This window comes from Muscardinus avellanarius, assembly GCF_963383645.1.
Source record: "Muscardinus avellanarius genome assembly, chromosome: 16".
Lineage (NCBI taxonomy): Eukaryota > Metazoa > Chordata > Mammalia > Rodentia > Gliridae > Muscardinus > Muscardinus avellanarius.
The window spans coordinates 47845427-47866456 of NC_137802.1; the positions used below are offsets into that span (position 1 = coordinate 47845427).

The following is a 21030-nucleotide window of genomic DNA, read 5'->3' on the forward strand; positions in this document are numbered from 1 at the left end:
CGCTTGTAATCCCAGTATTCAGGAGGCTGAGACAGGAGGATCGTGGTTGGCAGACAGCCTCAGCTACTTAGTGAGGCCCTCTGCAACTCAGTGAGACCCGGTTTCAAAATAAAGAATAAAAAATAGGGCAGGGGGTATAGCTCGGAGGTCAAATGCCTCTGGGTTCCATCCCCAGACCCACCCCCCAAAAAAAAAGTTGAAAAATTTCTTTAAGGTTCATATCTATTTCTACTAGAAAGAAAGCATTCCAGTTTTGTCATGTTAATGAATAATAATTCATTTGCTCTCATCTCAAAGGTGTTAACCTTTAGGAAGAATCATATTCTTCCAATTATGTTTCAGAAACTCAAGGAAAAACAAGATCCTTTGATCAACAAAATCCATTGTATTACTTAATGAGAGATGCTTACCAAGGAGAAGAGGTCATTCTGTAATCCAAGTCGATCCACAGGGGGTAGAGAAAGGTCACGAATGCCTGGTAATAAACTTTCCAGCATTGCAGAGCTGTACTGGGTCCGATAAAATCCAACAGTTCCCAGATTTAACTGAAAAAAAAAATTTAATAGGCACTATTTAACTCTTTCTTTCTTTCCTTTTTTTTTTTTTTTTTTTTTTGTGTGTGTGTGTGTGTGTGTTACCCTGGTTTGAATCCAAGGACACTGCATCTCTAAGCCACATTCCTGACCTTTTTTTTTTTTTTTTAAATAGGATCTCACTAGATTGCTGAGGCTGGTCTTGAACCTGTGACCCTCCTGTCTCAGCCTCCCAGGTACTGTAGGCCTGCACTCATAAGTACAGGTGTGTACTACCATACCCAGCCCATTTATTTATTTTTTATTTTATTTTTTATATTTTTGCAGTACTGGCAGTGGAACCCGGGGGGTATTCTACCTCCAAGCTACATCCTAGCCCTATTTTTTATTCTTTATTTTGAAACAGGGTTTCACTAGGTTGTGGAGGGCCTCATTAAGTAGTGGAGGCTTTTCCGAAAACCTGTGATCCTCCTGTCTCAGCCTGCCAAATGTTGGGATTACAAGCGTGAGCTACCACACTCAGTTTTTTTTGTTGTTGTTGGTTTTTTTTTTTTTTTAAGGTACTGGGATAGAACCCAGCAGCATCTACCTCCAAGCTATACCCACAGCCCTATTTTTCATTCTTTATTTTGAATCAGGGTCTCATTGAGTTGCAAAGGGCCTCACTAAGTAGCGGAGGCTGTTCAAGAACCTGTGATCCTCCTGTCCCAGCTTCCTAAATGCTGGGATTACAAGCATTTGCCACTATGCCTGGCTTCCATTTATTTATTTTACTTATTTATTTTTTGCAGTACTGGGGATGAAACCCTGGGGCATTCTACCTCCGAGTGATACCCCCAGCCTACTTTTTTATTCTTTATTTTGAAACAGGGTCTCACTGAGTTGCAAGGGGCTTCACTAAGTAGTAGCTGAGGCTGGTCGTGAACCTCGATCCTCCTGTCTCAGTCTCCCAAATGTTGAGATTACAAGGGTGCACCACCACACCCGGCTTTTCCATTTATTTATTTGTTTGTTTTTTTGTTTATTTTGGTGGTACTGGGGATAGAACTCAGGGTCATTCTACCTCGAGATACACCCTCAGCCTGTGATATTCCTGTCTCAGCCTTCCAAATGCAGGGATTACAATCATGCGCCACCACACCCGGCTTCAAAAACCTTTTCTATGTGTAAAATGAATTCTAGTCTGAGACATATCTGGATAAAAAACACCAAAGATCATACTTAGTAAGACAGGATTAAAACACAGAACCAAGGAAGTCAGAAATCAACTGTCCAAAAAAAGGCAAAGGCTGGGTATGGTGGTGCACACCTTTAATTACAGGACTTCAGGGGCTGACACAGAAGATGGTAGATTTGAAGCCAGCCTTAGGAATTTAGCAAGGCCCTTAGGAACCTAGGGAGACCCTGTTTCAGAATTAAAAAAAAAAAAAAAAAAAGGGCTGGGGATATAACTTGGAGGTAGAATGTTTCTAGGTTTAATCCCTAGAATTACAAATTGAATGAATGAATGAATGAATGAATGAATGAATGTAAAGAAAACAGAAAAGTGCAACAGTAGGGTCCAAAATGAGAAACAGCAGGAAGAATAAGAGAAAGAAGAAAAAGTTACATATGTTCCTATTTCTAATCTCCCTGGAAAGTAATAGCCTTACAGAAAATATTTACTTTAAACTAGGGATGGTAGTACAGTCTTGTAATCCCAGTACTTGGGAGGCTGAGACAGGAGGATAAGAGGCTACAGGACAATCTCAGTAGTGAGACTCTCATCAACCTAGTGATACCCTGTTTCAAAATAAAATAAAATAGGACTGGGGGTATAGCTCAGAGGTGGAATGTCTCTGGATTCAATCCACACACACACACACACACACACACACACTTAGTATGTTAAAAGCACTTGAGCCAGGCATGGTAGCACATTCTTGTCATCCCAGTATTTAAGAGGCTGAGACAGGAGGATTGTAGGTTTGCCAGCCTCAGCAACTTAGTGAGGTTATCTGCAAAATAGTGAGACTCTGTTTCCAAATACAAATAAATAGGGCTGGGGCTGTATCACAGATGTAGAATGCCCCTAGATTCAATCCTCAGTACCATACACACACACTTTAAAAAAGCACTTGAAGCCGGGCGTGGTGACGCACGCTTGTAATCCCCGCACTTGGGAGGCTGAGACAGGAGGCAGGTTTGAATCCAGCCTCAGCTACTTAGTGAGGCTCTCAGCAACTTAGTGAGACCCTGTTTCCAAATTAAATACAAAATAGGTCAAGGTCAAGGTGTAACCTGGGCAGAGGTAGAAGGCCCCTGGGTTCAATCCCCAGTACCACAAAAAAAAAAAAAAAGATAAGAGGAATCAATAAAAATTATTGCATTAGGAGCAGGTTCGAAGCCAGCCATGCTGGCTTGAGAGACCCTGTTTCCAAATAAAAAAGTATAAAATAGGTCTGGGAGTGTAGCCCGGAGGTAGAAGGGTTTCCAGGAACCCTAGTACCACCACCAAAAAAAAAAAAAAGCAGTTGAATAGAATATTTGAGAAAGATTAAGTTTTATAAAGATTGATCTACTGAAACCAGATGCATTCCTTGGAGCTACACTGCCAAGCTTTTTTATGTTTTGTTTTGAAACAGGGTCTTGCTAGGTTGCTGAGTCTCAAAAAGTTGCTGAGGCTAGCCACGAATCTGTGATCCTCCAGTCTCCACCTCCCAAACACTGGGATTATAGGTGTGCATCACCACCACACCCGGCTTGGATCCCAAATTTTAACCTTCAGGAAGAACCATACTCTTCTAATCAGAAACTTCAGGAAAAAACAAGATCCTTTAATCAACAAAATTCATTACAGTCCTTAAGTGAGAGATACACTAAGTGCAATTTAATGATTATTGGAGTGAGGTAATCACTGACTGCAATTATTCTCTATAGGTTATTCATAAACAACCAAAATATCTTTAAAATATTTATATACAAAATAGTTTAATGGTAAAATAAGATACAAATATTTTACTGTTTTTATGTAAATATGTTTTTTTGTTTGTGGGGGTTTTTTTTTTTGGTGGTATTGGGGGTGGAACCCAGGGGCTTTCTACCTCCGGGCTATACTCCCAGACCTTTTTTCTATTTATTTGGAAACAGGGTCTCACTAAGTTGCTGAGAGCCTCTCACTAAGTAGCTGAAGCTGGCTTCGAACCTGTGTGATCCTCCTGTTTCAGCCTCCCAAGTGCGGGGATTACAAGCGTGCGCCACCACGCCTGGCTTTTATGTAAATATGTTTTAAAAATTATCCTACAAGTCAGGTGTGGTGGCCCATGCTTGGGGAATCTGAGACAGGAGGATCATGGTTTGAAAATAGCTTCAGCTACTTAATGAGGCCCTTTACAATTCAGTGAGACTCTGTTTCAAAATAAAGAATAAAAAATAGGGCTGGGGGTGTCACTTGGAGGTAGATTGCCCTTGGCTTCCACCCAAGTACCGCAAAAAAAAAAAAAAAAAAAAAAATCTACAAATTCTAATGCAACAATATTTATTTATTTATTATTTTATTTATTTAGGTGGTGCTGGGGATGGAACCCAGGGGCATTTATCTCTGAGCTACATCCTCAGGCCAATGTTTTATTGTTTATTTTGAAACAGGGTCTCACTTTCTGTGAACCCAGGTCCTTCTGTCTCAGCCTCCCAAGTACTGGAATTACAAGCATTTGCCACCATGCCTGGCTCCTAATGCAATAATTTTTATTGATTCCTCTTATCTTTTTTTTTTTTTTTTTTTTTGTGGTACTGGGGATTGAACCCAGGGGCCTTCTACCTCTGCCCAGGTTACACCTTGACCTTGACCTATTTTGTATTTAATTTGGAAACAGGGTCTCACTAAGTTGCTGAGAGCCTCACTAAGTAGCTGAGGCTGGATTCAAACCTGCCTCCTGTCTCAGCCTCCCAAGTACTGGGATTATAAGCGTGCGCCATCACGCCCGGCATCTTTTTTCTTTTGGTAATACTGAGGACTGAACTCAGGGGTGCTCTGCCATTGAACTACAAACCCAGCTCTTTTTTCTTGTGTTTGGTACAGGGGATTGAACCCAGAAGCAGCCTTAGCAATGTGGTGAGATTCTCAACAACCTAGAAAGATCTTATTTCAAAATAAAAAAATAAAAAGTGTAAGGGTATAGCTTGGAGTTAGACCTGGGTTCCATCCCCAGTACTGAAAAAAAAAAAAAAAAAAAAGAAAAGAAAAGAAAAGAAAAGAAAAGAAAAGAAAAGAAAAGAAAAAAAAAGATACAGGGCCGGGTGTGATGGTACATGCTTATAATCCCAGTACTTGGGAGGCTAAAATAAGAGGACAGAGGTTCACCGGCAGCCTCAGCTACTTAGGGAGGCCTGCAACTTAATGAGACTTTGTTTCAAAATAAAGAATAAAAATAGGGCTTGGGATATAGCTTGGAAGTAGAAGAATGCCCCTGGGTTCCACTTCCAGTACAGGGGTGAAAAAAAAAAAAAAAGGATACAGGGTACAGAATAATGAAAAATAATACCCAGAGATATTTTTCTGAAATGGTTTCATAACACTACCAATGGGTGGGCCTGGTGGTCCACACTTGTAATCCCAGCACTTGGGAGGCTGAGACAGGAGGATCTCACAGGTTCGAAGCCAGCCTCAGCTACATAGTGAGGCTCTCAGCAACTTAGTGAGACCCTGTTTCCAAATAAAGTATAAAATAGGTCTGGGAGTATAGCCTGCTGGAGGTAGAAAAGCCCCTAGGTTCTACCCCAGCACCACACACACACACACACACACACACACACACACACACACACACACACAAACCAGGAAAAAAAACCCACTAGCTAAAGGAATTTCACATCTTAATGACATAAACTCATCATTACATATGTCTGCTCACTTGATGATAGTTGTGCACATGTGATAACACATCATTGAGGTTAACGTATCATTACAATGAGAAGGCAGTTTAAAATTGCAAGACTACAAATGTTTTGGTTAATGTGATTTTATAACACAGTCTACTATTTTCTTTTTCACTTCAGTCTTATCCCGTTTTATTTGCTTATTTCTCATTTCCTTATATTTAACATAAGGGCAAGTATTAGGACAACACTATTTGAAAACTGATACTAAATTTTACAAAGGTTTAGAAATGTTTTTTTTTTCCAAAAGTCCTAGTCTAAACTGAAGCTTAAAATTTAGAGACAGTCAGGAGTGGTGGCGTACGCTTGTAATCCTAGCATCCGGGAGGCTGAGACAAGAGGATCGTGGTTTGAGGACAGCCTCAGCTACTTAGTGAGGCCCTTTGCAACTCATTGAGACCCTGTCTCAAAACAAAGAATAAAAAATAGGCTGGGTGTAGTTCGGTGGTAGAATACCCCTAGGTTCAATCTCCAGTACCAAAAAAAAAAAAAAAAAAAAGAGAGAGACAGATAAAAAGAAAAATGAAGAGAAATAATTAAAGCAAGACAAATATAGTTATGCCATTTCTGGACTCACCTTCACCCACTGGTCTGGTCTGACATTTTTCAAAACCACATTCATCTCTGGCTTATCCATTAGTATTTTTAGTTTGGCCTGGTTGGGATCTTCGCTAGTAGAGATTGTGATAGGAACCATCCACTGGGGACAATCTTCTCCTAAGTAAGAGAAGAAAACTTGAAAAGAACAGACTGTCAAATGGAAAGAGAGGACTGGTGTTCTAACCTTGGGCCTGAGTTTAAGCATTAAGCCAATAATGCTACAGAACTCTTCCAGATAACCTGAATAATATCAGTGCAAAGGAAGCAATAATTTACTAACAGAATCACAGAAGTCTTAAAAAGATAACAACTTGCCTGTAGAATCATATCAGTGATTTAAATTTAACTGCTGTTTTCCCATTACAGAGCAATAGAGACAGTAAGAACTTTACTGCTGAAATAAATTCTGGTATGTGAAAACTCACATAGCATTTAAAAACATTCTAGGGACTGGGATGCAGCTCAGTGACAAAGTGCCTGCTTTGCAGGTACAGCACTCTGGGTTCAATTCCCAGTTCCAAAAAGACAAAAAAAAAGACCTTCAAGCTGGGCATGGTGGCGTACACCTGTAATCCCCCACTTGGGAGGCTGAGACAGGAGAATCATACAGGTTCGAAGCCAGCCTCAGATACTTAGGCTTTCAGCAACTTAGTGAGGCCCTGTTTCCAAATAAAATGTAAAATAGGTCTGGGAGTATAGCCCAGATGTAGAAAGCCCCTGGGTTCTACCCCCAGTACCACCAAAAAAAAAAAAAAAAAAAAAAAAAGACCTTCAGAAAAAAATAAGCTAAAAACAAATTCTAAGGTGCAGTTCTTAATGGGTATGCACACTGCCAAAACACTGAAGGGCTGATTACGACATATCCTGAGAGCTGTTGCATTCTATTACCAAGGAGACATATCTAAAAGCCAAAGCATGCAGGGGTGGTGGCGCATGCTTGTAATCCTAGTACTTAGGTGACTGAGACAGGAGAACTGTAGGTTCTTGACCAGCCTCAGCAACCTCGTGAAGCCCTCTAAAACTTACTGAGACCCTCTTTCAAAATAAAAAATTAAATAGGGTTGGGGGTGTAGCTTGAAGGTAGAATGCCTCTGGGTTCCATCCTTAGTACCATACACACATACACACACACACACACAAAAAAAAAAAAAGAAAAAGAAAAAATGAAAAAAAAAAAAAAAAAAAGCCAAAGCATTTGTAAAGCAGAAACACTGTCATAGATATCAGAGAGCAAAACAAACTTTGAATTAAAGAAGCCAAACAGCCGGGCGTGGTGGCGCACGCTTGTAATCCCCGCGCTTGGGAGGCAGAAACAGGAGGATCGCGCAGGTTCGAAGCCAGCCGCGCGCGCTGGCTTAGGAGACCCTGTTTCCAAATTTTAAAAAAAAATGTAAAAATAGGTCTGGGAGTGTAGCCCGGAGGTAGAAGGGCTTCCAGGAACCCCAGTACCACCAAAAAAAAAAAAAAAAGATGCCAAACAAAAGAGAAACCTTACCAGTAATTAACAGAGCTATTTAAATAAAATCAGAAATTTTAATCCTTAATATATAACATACATAATTAAGTTACATACCTGGTTAGCAGGTTAAACCACAATTTAAGCCTCTCCATCTCAGGTTTTAATTTTTTTATTTTTTTGCGGGTCTGGGGATGAACTCAGGGGCATTCTACCTCTGAGCTACACCACCTGCCCTCTTTTTTTGTGGTACTGGGATGGAACCCAGCGGCTTTCTATCTTCAGGACACACTCCTAGACCTTTTTTATCTTTTGTTTGGAAACAGGGTCTCACAAATAAGTTGCTGAGAGCCTCACTAACTAGCTGAGGCTGGCTTCGAACCTACGTGATCCTCCTGTCTCAGCCTCCCAAGTGCTGAGATTCCAAGTGTGCGCCACCATGCTCGGCTTCCCTGTCCTATTTTTTATTATTTTATTTTTTTGTGGTGCTGGGTATGGAACCCAGGGGCTTCTACCTCTGGACTATACTCCCAGACCTATTTTATATTTTATTTGGAAACAGGGTCTCACTAAGTTGCTGAAAGCCTCACTAAGTAGCTGAGGCTGGTTTCGAACCTGAGCAATCCTCCTGTCTCAGCCTCCCAAGTGCGGGGATTACAAGTGTGCGCCACCACACCTGGCTTCTATTTCTTATTCTTTTTTTGAAACAGGGTCTCACTAAGTTATGGAGGGCCTCACTAAGTAGCTGAGGTTGTCTGTGAATCACAATCCTACATTCTCAGCCTCCTGAATGCTGGGATTACAAGCGTGTGCCACCACGCCCGGCTCCATCTCAGGTTTTAATATTGCCTATATTGGTTACAATATAGAAAAACCTGTCAGTAATTACAATGCAGATTATAGGCATAGGGCAGAAACCAGCAATTGTGACACTTAAAGATTGATTTGTCAGACATATTTATTAAGAATAATTATTATTATTTTTGCAGTACTAGGGATTGAACCCAGGAATGCTCTATTACTGAGCTACATCCCCCACCCTTTTTAGGTTTTTTGTGGGGTTTTTTTGGTGGTACTGGGGATGGAACCCAGGGGCTTTTGACCTCTGGGCTACATTCCCAGACCTATTTTTATATTTTATTGAAAACAGGAGTCAGGCGTGGTGGCGCACACTTGTAATCCCAACATTCAAGAGTCTGAGACCAGAGGATCGCGGTTCGCAGCCAGCCTCAGCCACTTAGTGAGGGCCTCTGCAACTCAGTGAGATCCAGTTTCAAAATAAAAGAATACAAAATAGGACAGGGGTGTAGCTCGGAGGTCGAATGCCCCTGGGTTCTATCCCCAGACCCGCAAAAAAAAAAAAGAAAAAAAAAGAAAAAGAAAAAGAAAACAGGGTCTCACTAAGTTACTGAGAGCTTCACTAAGTAGCTGAAGTTGGCTTTTAAACTGTGCAATTTCTCCATCTCCGCCTCCCAAGTACTGGGATTATAAACGTGTGCAACCACACCCAACTCCTTATTTTCTAGTCTTTATTTTGAAACAGGGTCTCACTGAGTTGCGAAGGGCCTAAGTAGCTGAGGTTGTCCATATACTGTGATCCTTTGGCTTCTGCCTCCCAAATGCTGGGATTACAAGTGTGCTCCACCACACCTGGCCTTTAATTTTTATTCTGAGATTGTCTCTCTAAATTGCCAGGGCTGGCTTTAAATTCCATGCCTCGCCGGGCGTGGTGGCGCACGCTTGTAATCCCCACGCTTGGGAGGCAGAGACAGGAGGATCGCGCAGGTTCGAAGCCAGCCGCGCGCGCTGGCTTAGGAGACCCTGTTTCCAAATAAAAATGTAAAAATAGGTCTGGGAGTGTAGCCCGGAGGTAGAAGGGCTTCCAGGAACCCCAGTACCACCACCAAAAAAAAAAAAAAAAAAAAAAAATTCCATGCCTCTACCTCAGTGTCCCAAATTGCTGAGATTACAAATGTGCACCACTGTACCCAGTTTAAAACGGTAATTCAAATGTTAAGTTTTAGGGTTAAAGGCAGAAGGCCATACTTCTCAATGTATCAGATCTTTATTTTTATTCTTTACTGCAACTTATTGAGACCCTCTTTCCAAATAAAAAATATTAAAATAGGTCTGAGAGTATAGCCTGGAGGTAGAAAGCCTCTGGGTTCCACCCCAAGTACCCCCCCCAAATATATATATATTCTCTATTGTAATTTTTTTTTTTTTTTGCAGTACTGAGAATGGAACCCAGGAGCATTCTACCTCTGAGCTACACCCCCAGCCCTATTTTTTATTCTTTATTTTGAAACAGGTCTCTCTGAGTTGCAAAGGGCCTAAGTAGTATCTGAGGCTGTCTTCGAACCGCGATCCTCCTGTTTCAGCCTCCCAAATTCTGGGATTACAAGTGTGTGCCACCGTGCCTGGCTATTCTAAATTTTTATTCATTATTTGAAACAGGGTCTCAATAAGTTGGGAAGGGCCCCGTTTAGTTGCTGAGGTGAGTTTTGAACCTGTGATCCTCCTGTTTCAGCCTCCCAAGTACTGGGATTACAGGCATGTGCCACTACACCCAGTTGACCTTGATCAATTTAATTAACATAGCTATATTTTCTTTGTTCTTTTATCTGTAAAATACAAATAATACTACTTGCGTTATAAGGATGCTAAGAGATATAAAATAAGAGCCAATAAAAGTACTGAACATGATCTGGGCGTGGTGGCGCATGCTTGTAATCCCAGAACTTGGGAGGCTGATATGGGAGAATCACACAGGTTTGAAGCCATAGGAGAATACAGGTTCGTGGCCAGCCTCAGCTGCTTAGTGAGGCTCTCTGCAACTTAGTGAGACCCTGTTTCCAAATAAAATATAAAAGAGGTCTGGGAGTGTAGCCCAGAAGGAAGGCCCCTAGGTTCCATCCCTAATACCACCAAAAAAAAAAAAAAAAAAAAAGGACTGAGTACAATGATACATAATAAGTCTAAGGGGCATTCTGCTTCCAAGCTACACCCCCTGCCCTATTTATGGAGTAATCACTGGGCTTTCTTTATGCCCTAGGAATTAAAAAAAAAATTTAGTCATCCACATAAAACACACATTTTTTTTTTTAATATAGTACTGTGGATTGAACCCAAGGGCATTCTACCTCCAAGACACACACCCCGGTCCTATTTTTTATTCTTTTATTTATTTATTTATTTTGGTGGTACTGGGGATGGAACGCAGGGGTCTTCTACCTCCGGACTACACTCCCAGACCTATTTTATATTTTTTATTTGGAAACAGGGTCTCTTAAGCCAGTGGAGGCTGGCTTTGAACCTGCGCAATCCTGCTGTCTCAGCCTCCCAAATGCAGAAATTACAAGTGTGCACCACCACGCCCGCCTAATTTTTATTCTTTTTATTTGGTAACAGGGTCTCACTAAGTTGCAGAGAGCCTCACTAAGCAGCTGAGGCTGGCCACGAACCTGTATTCTCCTATCTTAGCCTTCTAAGTACTGTGCCACCATGCCCAGCTAGTGAATGTGTTTTATATGAAACAGTGAGAGAGATTAAGATTAGATACATCATAGCTGGGCAAGGTGGCCCACACTTATAAATCTAGTACTTGGGAGGATGAGACAGGAGGATCACAGATTCACAGCCAGCCTCAGTTTCTTAGTGAGGCCCTTCCCAACTTGATGAGATCCTGTTTCAAAATAAAGAATTAAAACAGGGTTGGGGGTATAGTTCAGAGGTAGAATGACTCTGGGTTTAACCCCCAGTACCACAAAAACAAAAACAAAGGAAAGAAAGAAAAGATAGATACATCACCTCTTGGGTGTTCTAATCCTTCTTCACTTATTACAGCCTCTAATAACACACAGAGACATGAAATTTTAAATATCTGAGAAAGTGACTAAACACTATAAATATCTCTCCTTGTTTTTATTAATTATATTAAAACTATAAAAAAAGAGACAATTATTTCCTATTAGTTGAAATATTACTGGTTTGATATCCAAATTCATCTCCCACTTATGACCATTTCCTTACCAACATATGGTCCACTGGCACAGAACTTCTTTTGGGACAACCTCAGTAATCTATCGTCTTCTACCTAAAGAAACAAAACAAAGAATATAATAACATCAACACTTTTTCAGGAAACAATATTCCTATGACAAAGTAGTTGGTGGAACCAGTACCAGCAAATATCTCTTGAGTACACAAAATGCAGTGGTGAAAAAAGACAACACTACTACAGAATTAGTTAATGCCATAAGAAAACTATTAATAAGGAGATTATTTGTTTTTTGTTTTTGTTACTGGGGATGGAACTCAGGGGCATTCTACCTCCTAGCTACACTGCCAGCCATATATTTTATTCTTTTTCTTTTTTTTTGGTGGTACTGGGGTTCCTGGAAGCCCTTCTACCTCCGGGCTACACTCCCAGACCTATTTTATACTTTTTTATATTTGGAAACAGGGTCTCTTAAGCCAGCGCAGCTGGCTTCAAACCTGCACGATCCTCCTGTCTCCGCCTCCCAAGCGCGGGGATTACAAGGGTGCGCCACCACGCCCTGCTATTCTTTATTTTGAAACAGGGTCTGAGTTGCAAAGGGCCTCACTAAGTAGCTGGGGCTGTTAGTGAACCATGATCCTCCCGCCTCAGTCTCCCAAATGCTGGGATTATAAGCGTGAGCCACCACATCCAGCAATAAAGAAATTATTAATGATCTTCAATACTATATCACTGATTAGTTATATATCACACAGAGTTGCATAAAAATTTAAGTTTCAATTTCAACTTTCCAGTTGATTAGGAATGGAAAGTGAGAAGTAGATCATAATTAAGATACTATGTTACAGCCGACTGTGGTGGCCCATGCTTGTCAGCATTCAGGAGGCTGAGACAGGAGGATCACCATTTGCGAACAGCCCCAGCTATTTTGTGAGACCCTCTGCACCTTGGTGAGACCCTGTTTCAAAATAAAGAATAAAAATTCAGTGTGAGGTGTAGCTCAGAGGTAGAATGTCACTGGGTTCCACCCCCAGTACCACCAAAAAAAAAAAAAAAAACAAAACAAAAAATAAATAAATAAAAAAACAGGGCATGGTGGTGCACACTTGTAATCCCTGCGTTTGGGAGGCTGAGACAGGAGGATCACACAGGTTGGAAGCCAGCCTCAGCTACTTAGTGAGGCTCTCAGCAACTTAGTGAGACCCTGTTTCCAAATAAAATATAAAATAGGTCTGGAAGTATAGCCCGGAGATAGAAAGTCCCTGGGTTCCACACCCACCACCACAAAAAAGAAAGAAGAAAGAAGAAAGGAAGGAAGGAAGGGAGGGAGGGAGGGAGGGACAGAGGGAGGGAGGGAGGGAGGGAGGAAGGGAGGGAGGGAGGGAGGGAGGGAGGGAGGGAGGGAGGGAGGGAGGGAGGGAGAAAAGATTTTAAAAAATCTGGGCATGGTAGAACATCCTTGTAATCCCAGTACTTGGGAGGCTGAGACAGGAGGATTGAGTGGGTTCAAAACCAGCCTCAGCTACTTAGTGAGGCTCTCAGCAACTTAGTGAGATCTTGTTTCCAAATAAAAAACATAAAATAGATCTGGAAGTGTAGCCTGGAGGTAGAAAGACCCTGGGTATCATCCCCAGTGATGTTATGCTATAGTCAGGCATGGTTCTGTACACTTGTAATCCCAGTACCTGGGAGGCTAAGACAGAAGGGTTACAGGTTCGGACCTAGCCCCGAAAGTTTGGCAAGGGCAAGGCTCTCAGTAACCTAGTGAGATCCTGTTTCCAAATAAGAAATAAAATTGAGCTGGGGGTGTAGCTTGGAGGTACAATGTTTCTTTGTTCAATCTTTAGTACCAATAAATAAATAAATAAATAAAATACTATGTTATGGCACTCTTCTATTCTTTTTTAATAATTTTGGTGTGTATGTGTGGTACTGGGAATGGAATCTAGGGGCTTTTTACCTCTGGGTTACACCCCCAACCTATTTTATATTTTATTTGGAAACAGGGTCTAAGTTGCTGAGAGCCTCACTAAGTAGCTGGGTCTGCCTTCAAACCTGTGCAATCCTCCTGTCTCAGCCTCCCAAGTACTGGGATTACAAGTGTGCCACTGTGCCTGGCTAGCTGGATAGCACTCTTCTATTCTCTCTCTCTCTTTTTTTTTTTTTTTTGGCCAGTCTTGGAATGGAACCCAGGGGCATTCGACTTCCAAGATACATCCCCTGCCCTATATTTTTATTCTTTATTTTGAAACAGGGTCTCACTAAGTTGCAGAGGGCCTCACTAAGTAGATGAGGCTGTCTGTGAACTGCGGTCCTCCAGTTTCAGCTTCCTGAATGCTGGGATCACAAGCATGCGCCATAACGCCCAGCTTCCTATTCTTTTTCTTTCTTTCTTTTTTGTGGTACTGGGAGTGGAACCCAGGGGCTTTTCTACCTCTGGGCTATATTCCCAGATCTATTTTATACTTTATTTGGAAACAGGGTCTCACTAAGTTGCTGAGAGCCTCACTAAGTACCTGAGGCTGGCTTTGAACCTGTGCAATCGTTCTATCTCAGCCTCCCAAACGCTAGGATTACTTGTGTGAGCTACCACGCCCAACCCGGCTTCTTCTATTCTTAAAGATTGAGTTACAGATAGCCTTTTTTATTGTAATATAAAAATGGATGATGAGTTTGGCTCAGCACACAGACAAAAAAAACAAAAAACAAAAAAAACAAAGAAAGCAAAAAGTAGTTGGATAGAAAAGTAAACTGAGTTTCAGTAACAATGCAAAGCAGTGGGGTAATACTGTCATCTGTTCTAAGTGATGAACCATTATGCCCTTAAAAGTATGTTCTGTAGTCCTAGCTATTCAAGAGGTTAAAGCAGGGGGGGGGGGATTTTTTTTTGAGGCCAGCCAAGGCAATTTACTGTCTCAAAAAAAGAAAAAAATTTAAAAATGTATGTTTGTAATCCCAGCAACAGGAAGGTAGATGGCTCGTGGACAGCCTCAGTTACTTAGTGAGGCTCTCTGCAACTCAGTGAGACCCTGTTTCCAAATAAAGAACAAAAAATGGAGCTAAGAGTATAGCTTGGAGGTAGCATGCTCCTGGGTTCAACCTCAGCACTGCCAAAAATAAATAAATAAATAAAAATAAATAAATAAATTTCAAACTTCGAATGGATTTGCTGTTTTCCTTAATCATTATAGGTATTATATGTCATCAGCCTCAGTATTACTTTCATATCCTTTTGGTGCAGTGATAGAAGAACACCTTCTTCTAGACAATTAGAAGTGCTCTAGAAATGTTGTCTGATTAAAAATAGATTTTTTTTAAGTTTGTTTCTGTGAACTATGAGCCTCTGGTCTCCACCTCCTGAATGCTGGGATTACAATCGTGAGCCAACACACCCGGCTCCTATTTTATTTTTTATATTGAAATGGGGTCTCGTTGAGTTGCTGAGAGTCTCACTATATTGTTAAGGTAGGTCTGAAACCTGTGATCCTCCTGTCTCAGCCTCCTAAATACAGGGATTACAGGTGTGTACCACAATGCCTGGCTCTTTTAAATTTTTATTATTTTTGAGACAATGTCTCACTAAACTGCTCAATCTGTCTTCAAACTTAATATATTCTGCCTCAGCCTCCTAAGTACCTAGGATTACAAGTGTGTGCCACTGGGCATAGCTTTTGTAGTGATTATTTAAATATTAAATGAGCCTTACATTTCTAGAATAAACCTCACTTGGTAATTTTAGAATTATACAAAAAAAAATCACACTGTTTTCTCTGGGAATAATACAAGTAGACTATATTTTGTTTTCTATCTTAAGTATGTATAAAAATGTGGGAGGGGCAAAGTCACTGAGAAAATAGCATAAGGGCTTAAAAAATACAGAAAAGCAAATCTGACAATACTGAATTGAATTTCCTGTAATACAATACCAAACAGAAGAACTTTTTATAAGTTTACCTGTTCAGCTTCCACATAAATGAGAGGGAATCCCATTTGTTTGGTCCAGGTATTCATCACAGCTGCTATGGGTTTACCACTAGCATTTTCTAAGCTTTCCCAAAGATCCTCTAGAAAGTAAACATAAAAAACAGATAATCTGCAAGGCTTATATATGTTTATTTTCCAAAACAAATCAGAAACTTTATTTTAACTCTAAATACTACAATGCTGGCCAATTCTTTGGTTCTTTCAAGTTCAGGAAATAGTAGGGGTGAAATTAATGCCCCCCCCCATAGAAGAGAATAGAATTCTATTCTAAAAATTGTTCTTTTATTCTAATATGTACTTAATCATTCTAGCATATAAGAAAAATTACAATAAACTAAAGACAAACAGAAGAATTCTTCAAACGAAGAAATAGGAATGAAGACATGGAAAATATTCAAGCTCACTACTTAAATAATTATTCACAAACTTAGTCATGTATCCATTCAATTAACCATAGTTAAAAAAATATTCAACACTAATGAAACTGAAGTAAAATTCATAGTCAAATATCACTGGTGGTTGAGAAAGCAAAACAGCAATATAATGTATAAGTACTCTAGTGGTGGCATGAACAGAGAAATACACATAAGGAAGAATCCAAAGTTGAGTTGTTGATCTTGCAGACAAGGGAGAAAAGGGAATTCAAGATGGAACAAATACATGGTCTATGTATAAATAGTAAAGTATAAGACAGGAAGTAGCAGTTTGTTTAATAAGCTCAAAAGACAGGGCACATGAGTGGAAGTAACAGAAGATGAGGCTAAAACATAGACAGGCTGAATTGTTCAAGACTGTTTGGTGCCGGGCATGGTGGCGCACACTTGTAATCCCAGCACTCTGAAGGCTGAGACAGGAGGATCACGCAGGTTCGAAGCCAGCCTCAGCTACTTAGTGAAGCTCTCAGCAACGTAGTGAGACCCTGTTTCCAGATAAAATATAAATAGGTCTGGGAGTGTAGCCGGAGGTAGAAAGCCTCTGAGTTCCATCCCAGTACCACAGGCGGGGGGCTTACAAGAAGTAGGAACTTCAGTATAAATACAGTGAAGACTCTCAAGTATTTTTGTGTGGTACTAGGGACTGAACCCAAAGGCATTCTACCTGAGCTATACCTCCAGCCCTCTTTTTCTTGAAACAGGGTCTTGCTAAGTTACTGTGCACTGGCCTTGAACCATTATGATCATCTTGTCTCAGCCTCCCAAGTACTGGGATTACAGTTGTGCACCACTGTACTGTATTATTTTATTTTATTTTTTGGTACTGGGGAGTAAATGCAGGGTGCTATACCACTGAGCTATACCCACAGCCCCATTTTATTGCTTCAGTTTTGAAAAAGGGTCTCACAAAGTTGTCATGCATTGCCATTGAGCCTGTGATTGTCCTGTCTCAGCTTCCCAAGTACTGATATTACAGGCATGTGCCACTGGGCTGAGCTTCAAGCTTTTTTTTTTTTTTTTTTTTTTTTTGGTGTGTGTGTGTGTGTGTGTATGTGTGTGGTACTAGGGGTGGACCCCAGGGGCATTCTACTTCTGAGTGATACTCTTGCCCCTATTATTTATTCTTTTTTTTGTGTGTGTGTGGGTCTGGGGATGGAACCCAGAGACATTTGACCTCCAAGCTACACCTCCTGCCCAATTTTTTATTCTTTATTTTGAAACAGAGTCTTACTGAGTTGCGGAGCCTTCACTAAGTAGCTGAGGCTGTCCGCGAACCACAATCCTCCTGTCTCAGCCTCCCAAATGCTGGGATTACAAGCGTGCACCACCACGCCCAGCTACTATTATTTATTTGTTTGTTTGTTTGTTTGTTTGTTTATTTATTTGTTTGTTTATTTTGGTGGTACTGGGGGTGGAACCCAGAGGCTTTCTACCTCCGGGCTATACTCCCAGACCATATATATATATATATATATTTATTTATTTATTTTATTTGGAAACAGGGTCTCACTAAGTTGCTGAGAGCCTCACTCAGTAGCTGAGGCTGGCTTCGAACCCGTGCGATCCTCCTGTCTCAGCCTCCCAAGCATGGGGATTACAAGCGTGCGCCACCACGCCCGGCATTATTCTTTATTTTGAAACAGGGTCTCCTGAGTTGCAAAGGGCCTCACTAAGTAGCTGAGGCTATCTGCGAACTGAGACCCTCCTGTCTTAGCCTCCCAAATACTAGGATTACAAGCATGCGAAACCATGCCTGGCTTCAAGCATTTTTAATAGGTAGGATGATCCAATTAGATAATCACTCTACCAAGATAACTCTAGCCAGGGTATAAAAGATGAAGTTGAAAAGAGTGGGTAGGAAAAGAAGTTTTGAGTTAGTAAGCAACTGTGGAATTCTAATGTAGAAATCACAAAGCCAAACATTAGGGGAAGGGCAGTGAGGAAAGAGAGAGGACACTGGAAGTTCTGCAAGATGATAAAGACTATAAATAATAGCCAAAGCATATCTAAACTGCCATTTGTCTTTCATAAATATAAGAACAAATGAAAACATTAAGTGATAGGCTTGGCTATTCAAAGTGTGGCCCATGACCTAGTAGCACTACATTTACTCAAGAACTTGTTAGAAATGTCCCTGTTGTACGGTGTGACAACACTTTTCATTTTTATCTCAAGTATTAAAGATTACCTGTGGCAGCATTCTTTTGTTGGAACTTAGTTAAATACATATTCATTCCTTTCTTAAAGTCCTGAGAAAACACAATTTTTAAATCCAGAAGAGTCATTTCCCACAATTTAGAGTATATGTACATATCAGTAGTCAAAAGCAAATTTACTCAAACACTCAAGTAAGAGATATGCTGAAAAAAAATACCTCTAACACCTACTGTTTTTATTTAAGAATGTATATTCTTTGGCTTCTACCTTTGTTTTATACCAGCCTCTCTCTTTTTTTTTTTTTTTTTTTCTTTTGCGGTCCTGGGGTTGGAACCTAGGGGCATGGTACCTCCAAGCTACACCCCCAGTCCTAATTTTTATTCTTTATTTTGTTCTTTTTTTTTTTTTTTGGTGGTACTGGGGATGGAACCCAGGGGCCTTCTACCTCCGGGCTACACTCCCAGAACTATTTTATATTTTTTTTACTTGGAAACAGGGTCTCTTAAGCCAGCAAGGCTGGCTTTGAACCTGCATGATCCTCCTGTCTCTGCCTCCCAAGCACAGGGATTACAACAAGCGTGTGCCACCATGCCCGGCTTTTTATTCTTGATTTTGAAACAGGGTCTCACTGAACTGCAAAGGGCCTAAGTAGCTGAGGCTGTCCATGAACCACAATCCTCCTGTCTTAGCCCGAATGCTATGATTACAAGCGTGTACCAACATGCCTGGCTACCAGCCTCCCATTCTTATCCCCAAACATACTTGTACATCATTCTTCTAAGAGATTACAATAGTCAATATACAAAGAAATTAAGACAAAAATAACCTAGAAACTTAATTTAAAAAAACATTTTATCCATGCAAAACTCTATGATTTCACAATAAATGAAAGATTAAAAAAATTGCTTTTACCTTGTCCCCAATGTAGTCATGTAGCATTCTGATGACAGATGCACCTTTGCTGTATGATATAGCATCAAATATCTCATCAACCTCAGATGGATGGCCCACACTGACCTGGCAGACAGTGCGATTCAGGGTTATGACAGGAAGCAGATAGCCTGTAATACTGAATTACATAAAAAGCTTTCTAGGAAAACCCTTCTAACTCATATTTTTTGCTGTGTGTGTGTGTGTGTGTGTGTGTGTGTGTGTGTGTGTGTGTGTGTGTGACTGGGGGTTGAACTCAAGGGCATTCTATATCTGAGCTACACCCCTGGTTCTTATAATGTTGTTTTTTTTTGAAACAGGGTCTTGCCAAATTGCTAAAAAGTCTCACTACATTGCTAAAGCTATCCTCAAACCTGTGATCCTTCTGTCTCAGCAAATGCATCACCATGCCTCGCTACATTTTTTTTGCCTTTAATTCACTCATGATGTATATGACAATCCTCAAGAAAGAGTGTAGTAACTAACCCTAATAAAGTAGAATATATAAACTGATCCCCATTATCTCTCAGAACCTTGGTTCTAGTCCTAACTTTGCCCTGCTGGAAGGAAGTCATCACAGCTCTGTTTATTCTTGGAGAGTGGGAGAGGAGAGAAAGAGATGACAAACATTTGATTTCTTACACTAACTGTAATAGTTTACAATTATGTAGGACCCTGGTTAAATAAGTCAAAGCAGAAGCTGGGAGAGCTGGGAGTGGTGGTGCATCCTTGGAAGGCTGAGACAGGAAAATATCAGGTTCGTGGCCAGCCACAGGTACTCAGTGAGGCCCTCACAACTTATTGAGACCCTGTTTCAAAATAAAGAATAAAAATAAAATAAAAAAAATGCCACGCGTGATGGCGCACACTTGTAATCTCAGCATTTGGGAGGCTGAGACTAGAGGATTGTGGTTCATGGACAGCCTCAAATATTTAGTGAGGCAACTTTGCAACTCAGTGAGACACAATTTCAAAATAAAGAATAAAAAATAGGGCTGAGGATGTAGCTTGGAGGTAGAATGCCCCTGGATTCCATGTCTAGTACTGCAAAAAATTTAAAAAAATAAAAAAATAAAGAATAAAATAGGGCTGGAAATATAGCTCAGAGATAGAATACCCCTAAGTTTAATCCCCAGCTCCACAAACAAACAAACAAACAAACAAGTGAGGGCTACGCATGCAGCTCAGTGGGAGAGCATTTGCCTAGAATGTATAAGACTTGCTAGCACTGAGAAAACAACAAAAAAAGTGAAACCACTCATTCAATTTTCTCTTCATTTTATTTCAATATCTTAAGCATCTGTATGCCAAATTACTTGTTCACTGAAAGGGAGAGCAGTCATAAGCTAATGGTTCAAAGTATAGCTTACTTCAATGGGATGGCTATTATCTAAGGCGTCGAGTTCCTGGGCACGGGTGTAATCAGCAGAAACAAACTGAGTCCAGATATCGTACTCTGGAAAGCAATGATCCACGCACAGATACTCAATCCAGGATGCGAAGCCTTCATTCAACCAAAGATGAGTCCACCATTCCTAAAAACAAAAGGTAGAAATAATGTGACTAAAACAAAATGGCTGTCATTCTACTAATTTTAAAAATATGTCCCTTCTACTATATTCTAAAACTTTTAATTTAAATAACTAAATTTCAATTAAAACCATTTAATAAGGAACTGACATATGTGAAAAAGAGAAAATCAGCTGGGCGTGGTGGTGCACGCTTATAATCCCAGCGCTTGGGAAGCTAAGAAAGGAGAATCTCACAGGTTCGCAGACAGCCTCAGCTACTTAGCAAGGCTCTCAGCAATTCAGTGAGACCCTGTTTCCAAATAAATTATAAAATAGGGTTGGGGGTATAGCCTGGAGGTAGAAAACCCCTGGGTTCCACCCTCTAGTACCACAAGAAAGGGGGGGGAGGGGGAGGGAGGGGGAGAGGGAGGGAGAGAGGAGCATAGAAGAGATGTAAACAAGATGGATGTGGTGGTGCATGCCTGTAATCTCAGTACTTAGGAGGCTG

General features: G+C 40.7%; 1 protein-coding gene across 2 annotated transcripts in view; it reads right to left on the bottom strand.

Annotated features, from left to right (window-relative positions):
• Positions 1 to 21030, bottom strand: part of NPEPPS (aminopeptidase puromycin sensitive) — a gene marked incomplete at both ends in the record, with an annotated part of 127421 nt that overhangs the window by 16944 nt on the left and 89447 nt on the right. For both annotated transcript variants that reach the window (XM_080712325.1, XM_080712324.1), the window contains 7 exons: positions 411 to 545; positions 6028 to 6167; positions 11539 to 11602; positions 15461 to 15570; positions 18113 to 18173; positions 18994 to 19098; positions 20382 to 20546. In XM_080712325.1, coding sequence (XP_080568451.1) covers positions 411 to 545; positions 6028 to 6167; positions 11539 to 11602; positions 15461 to 15570; positions 18113 to 18173; positions 18994 to 19098; positions 20382 to 20546 — 780 coding nt within the window. The remainder of the gene's footprint in view (positions 1 to 410; positions 546 to 6027; positions 6168 to 11538; positions 11603 to 15460; positions 15571 to 18112; positions 18174 to 18993; positions 19099 to 20381; positions 20547 to 21030) is intronic.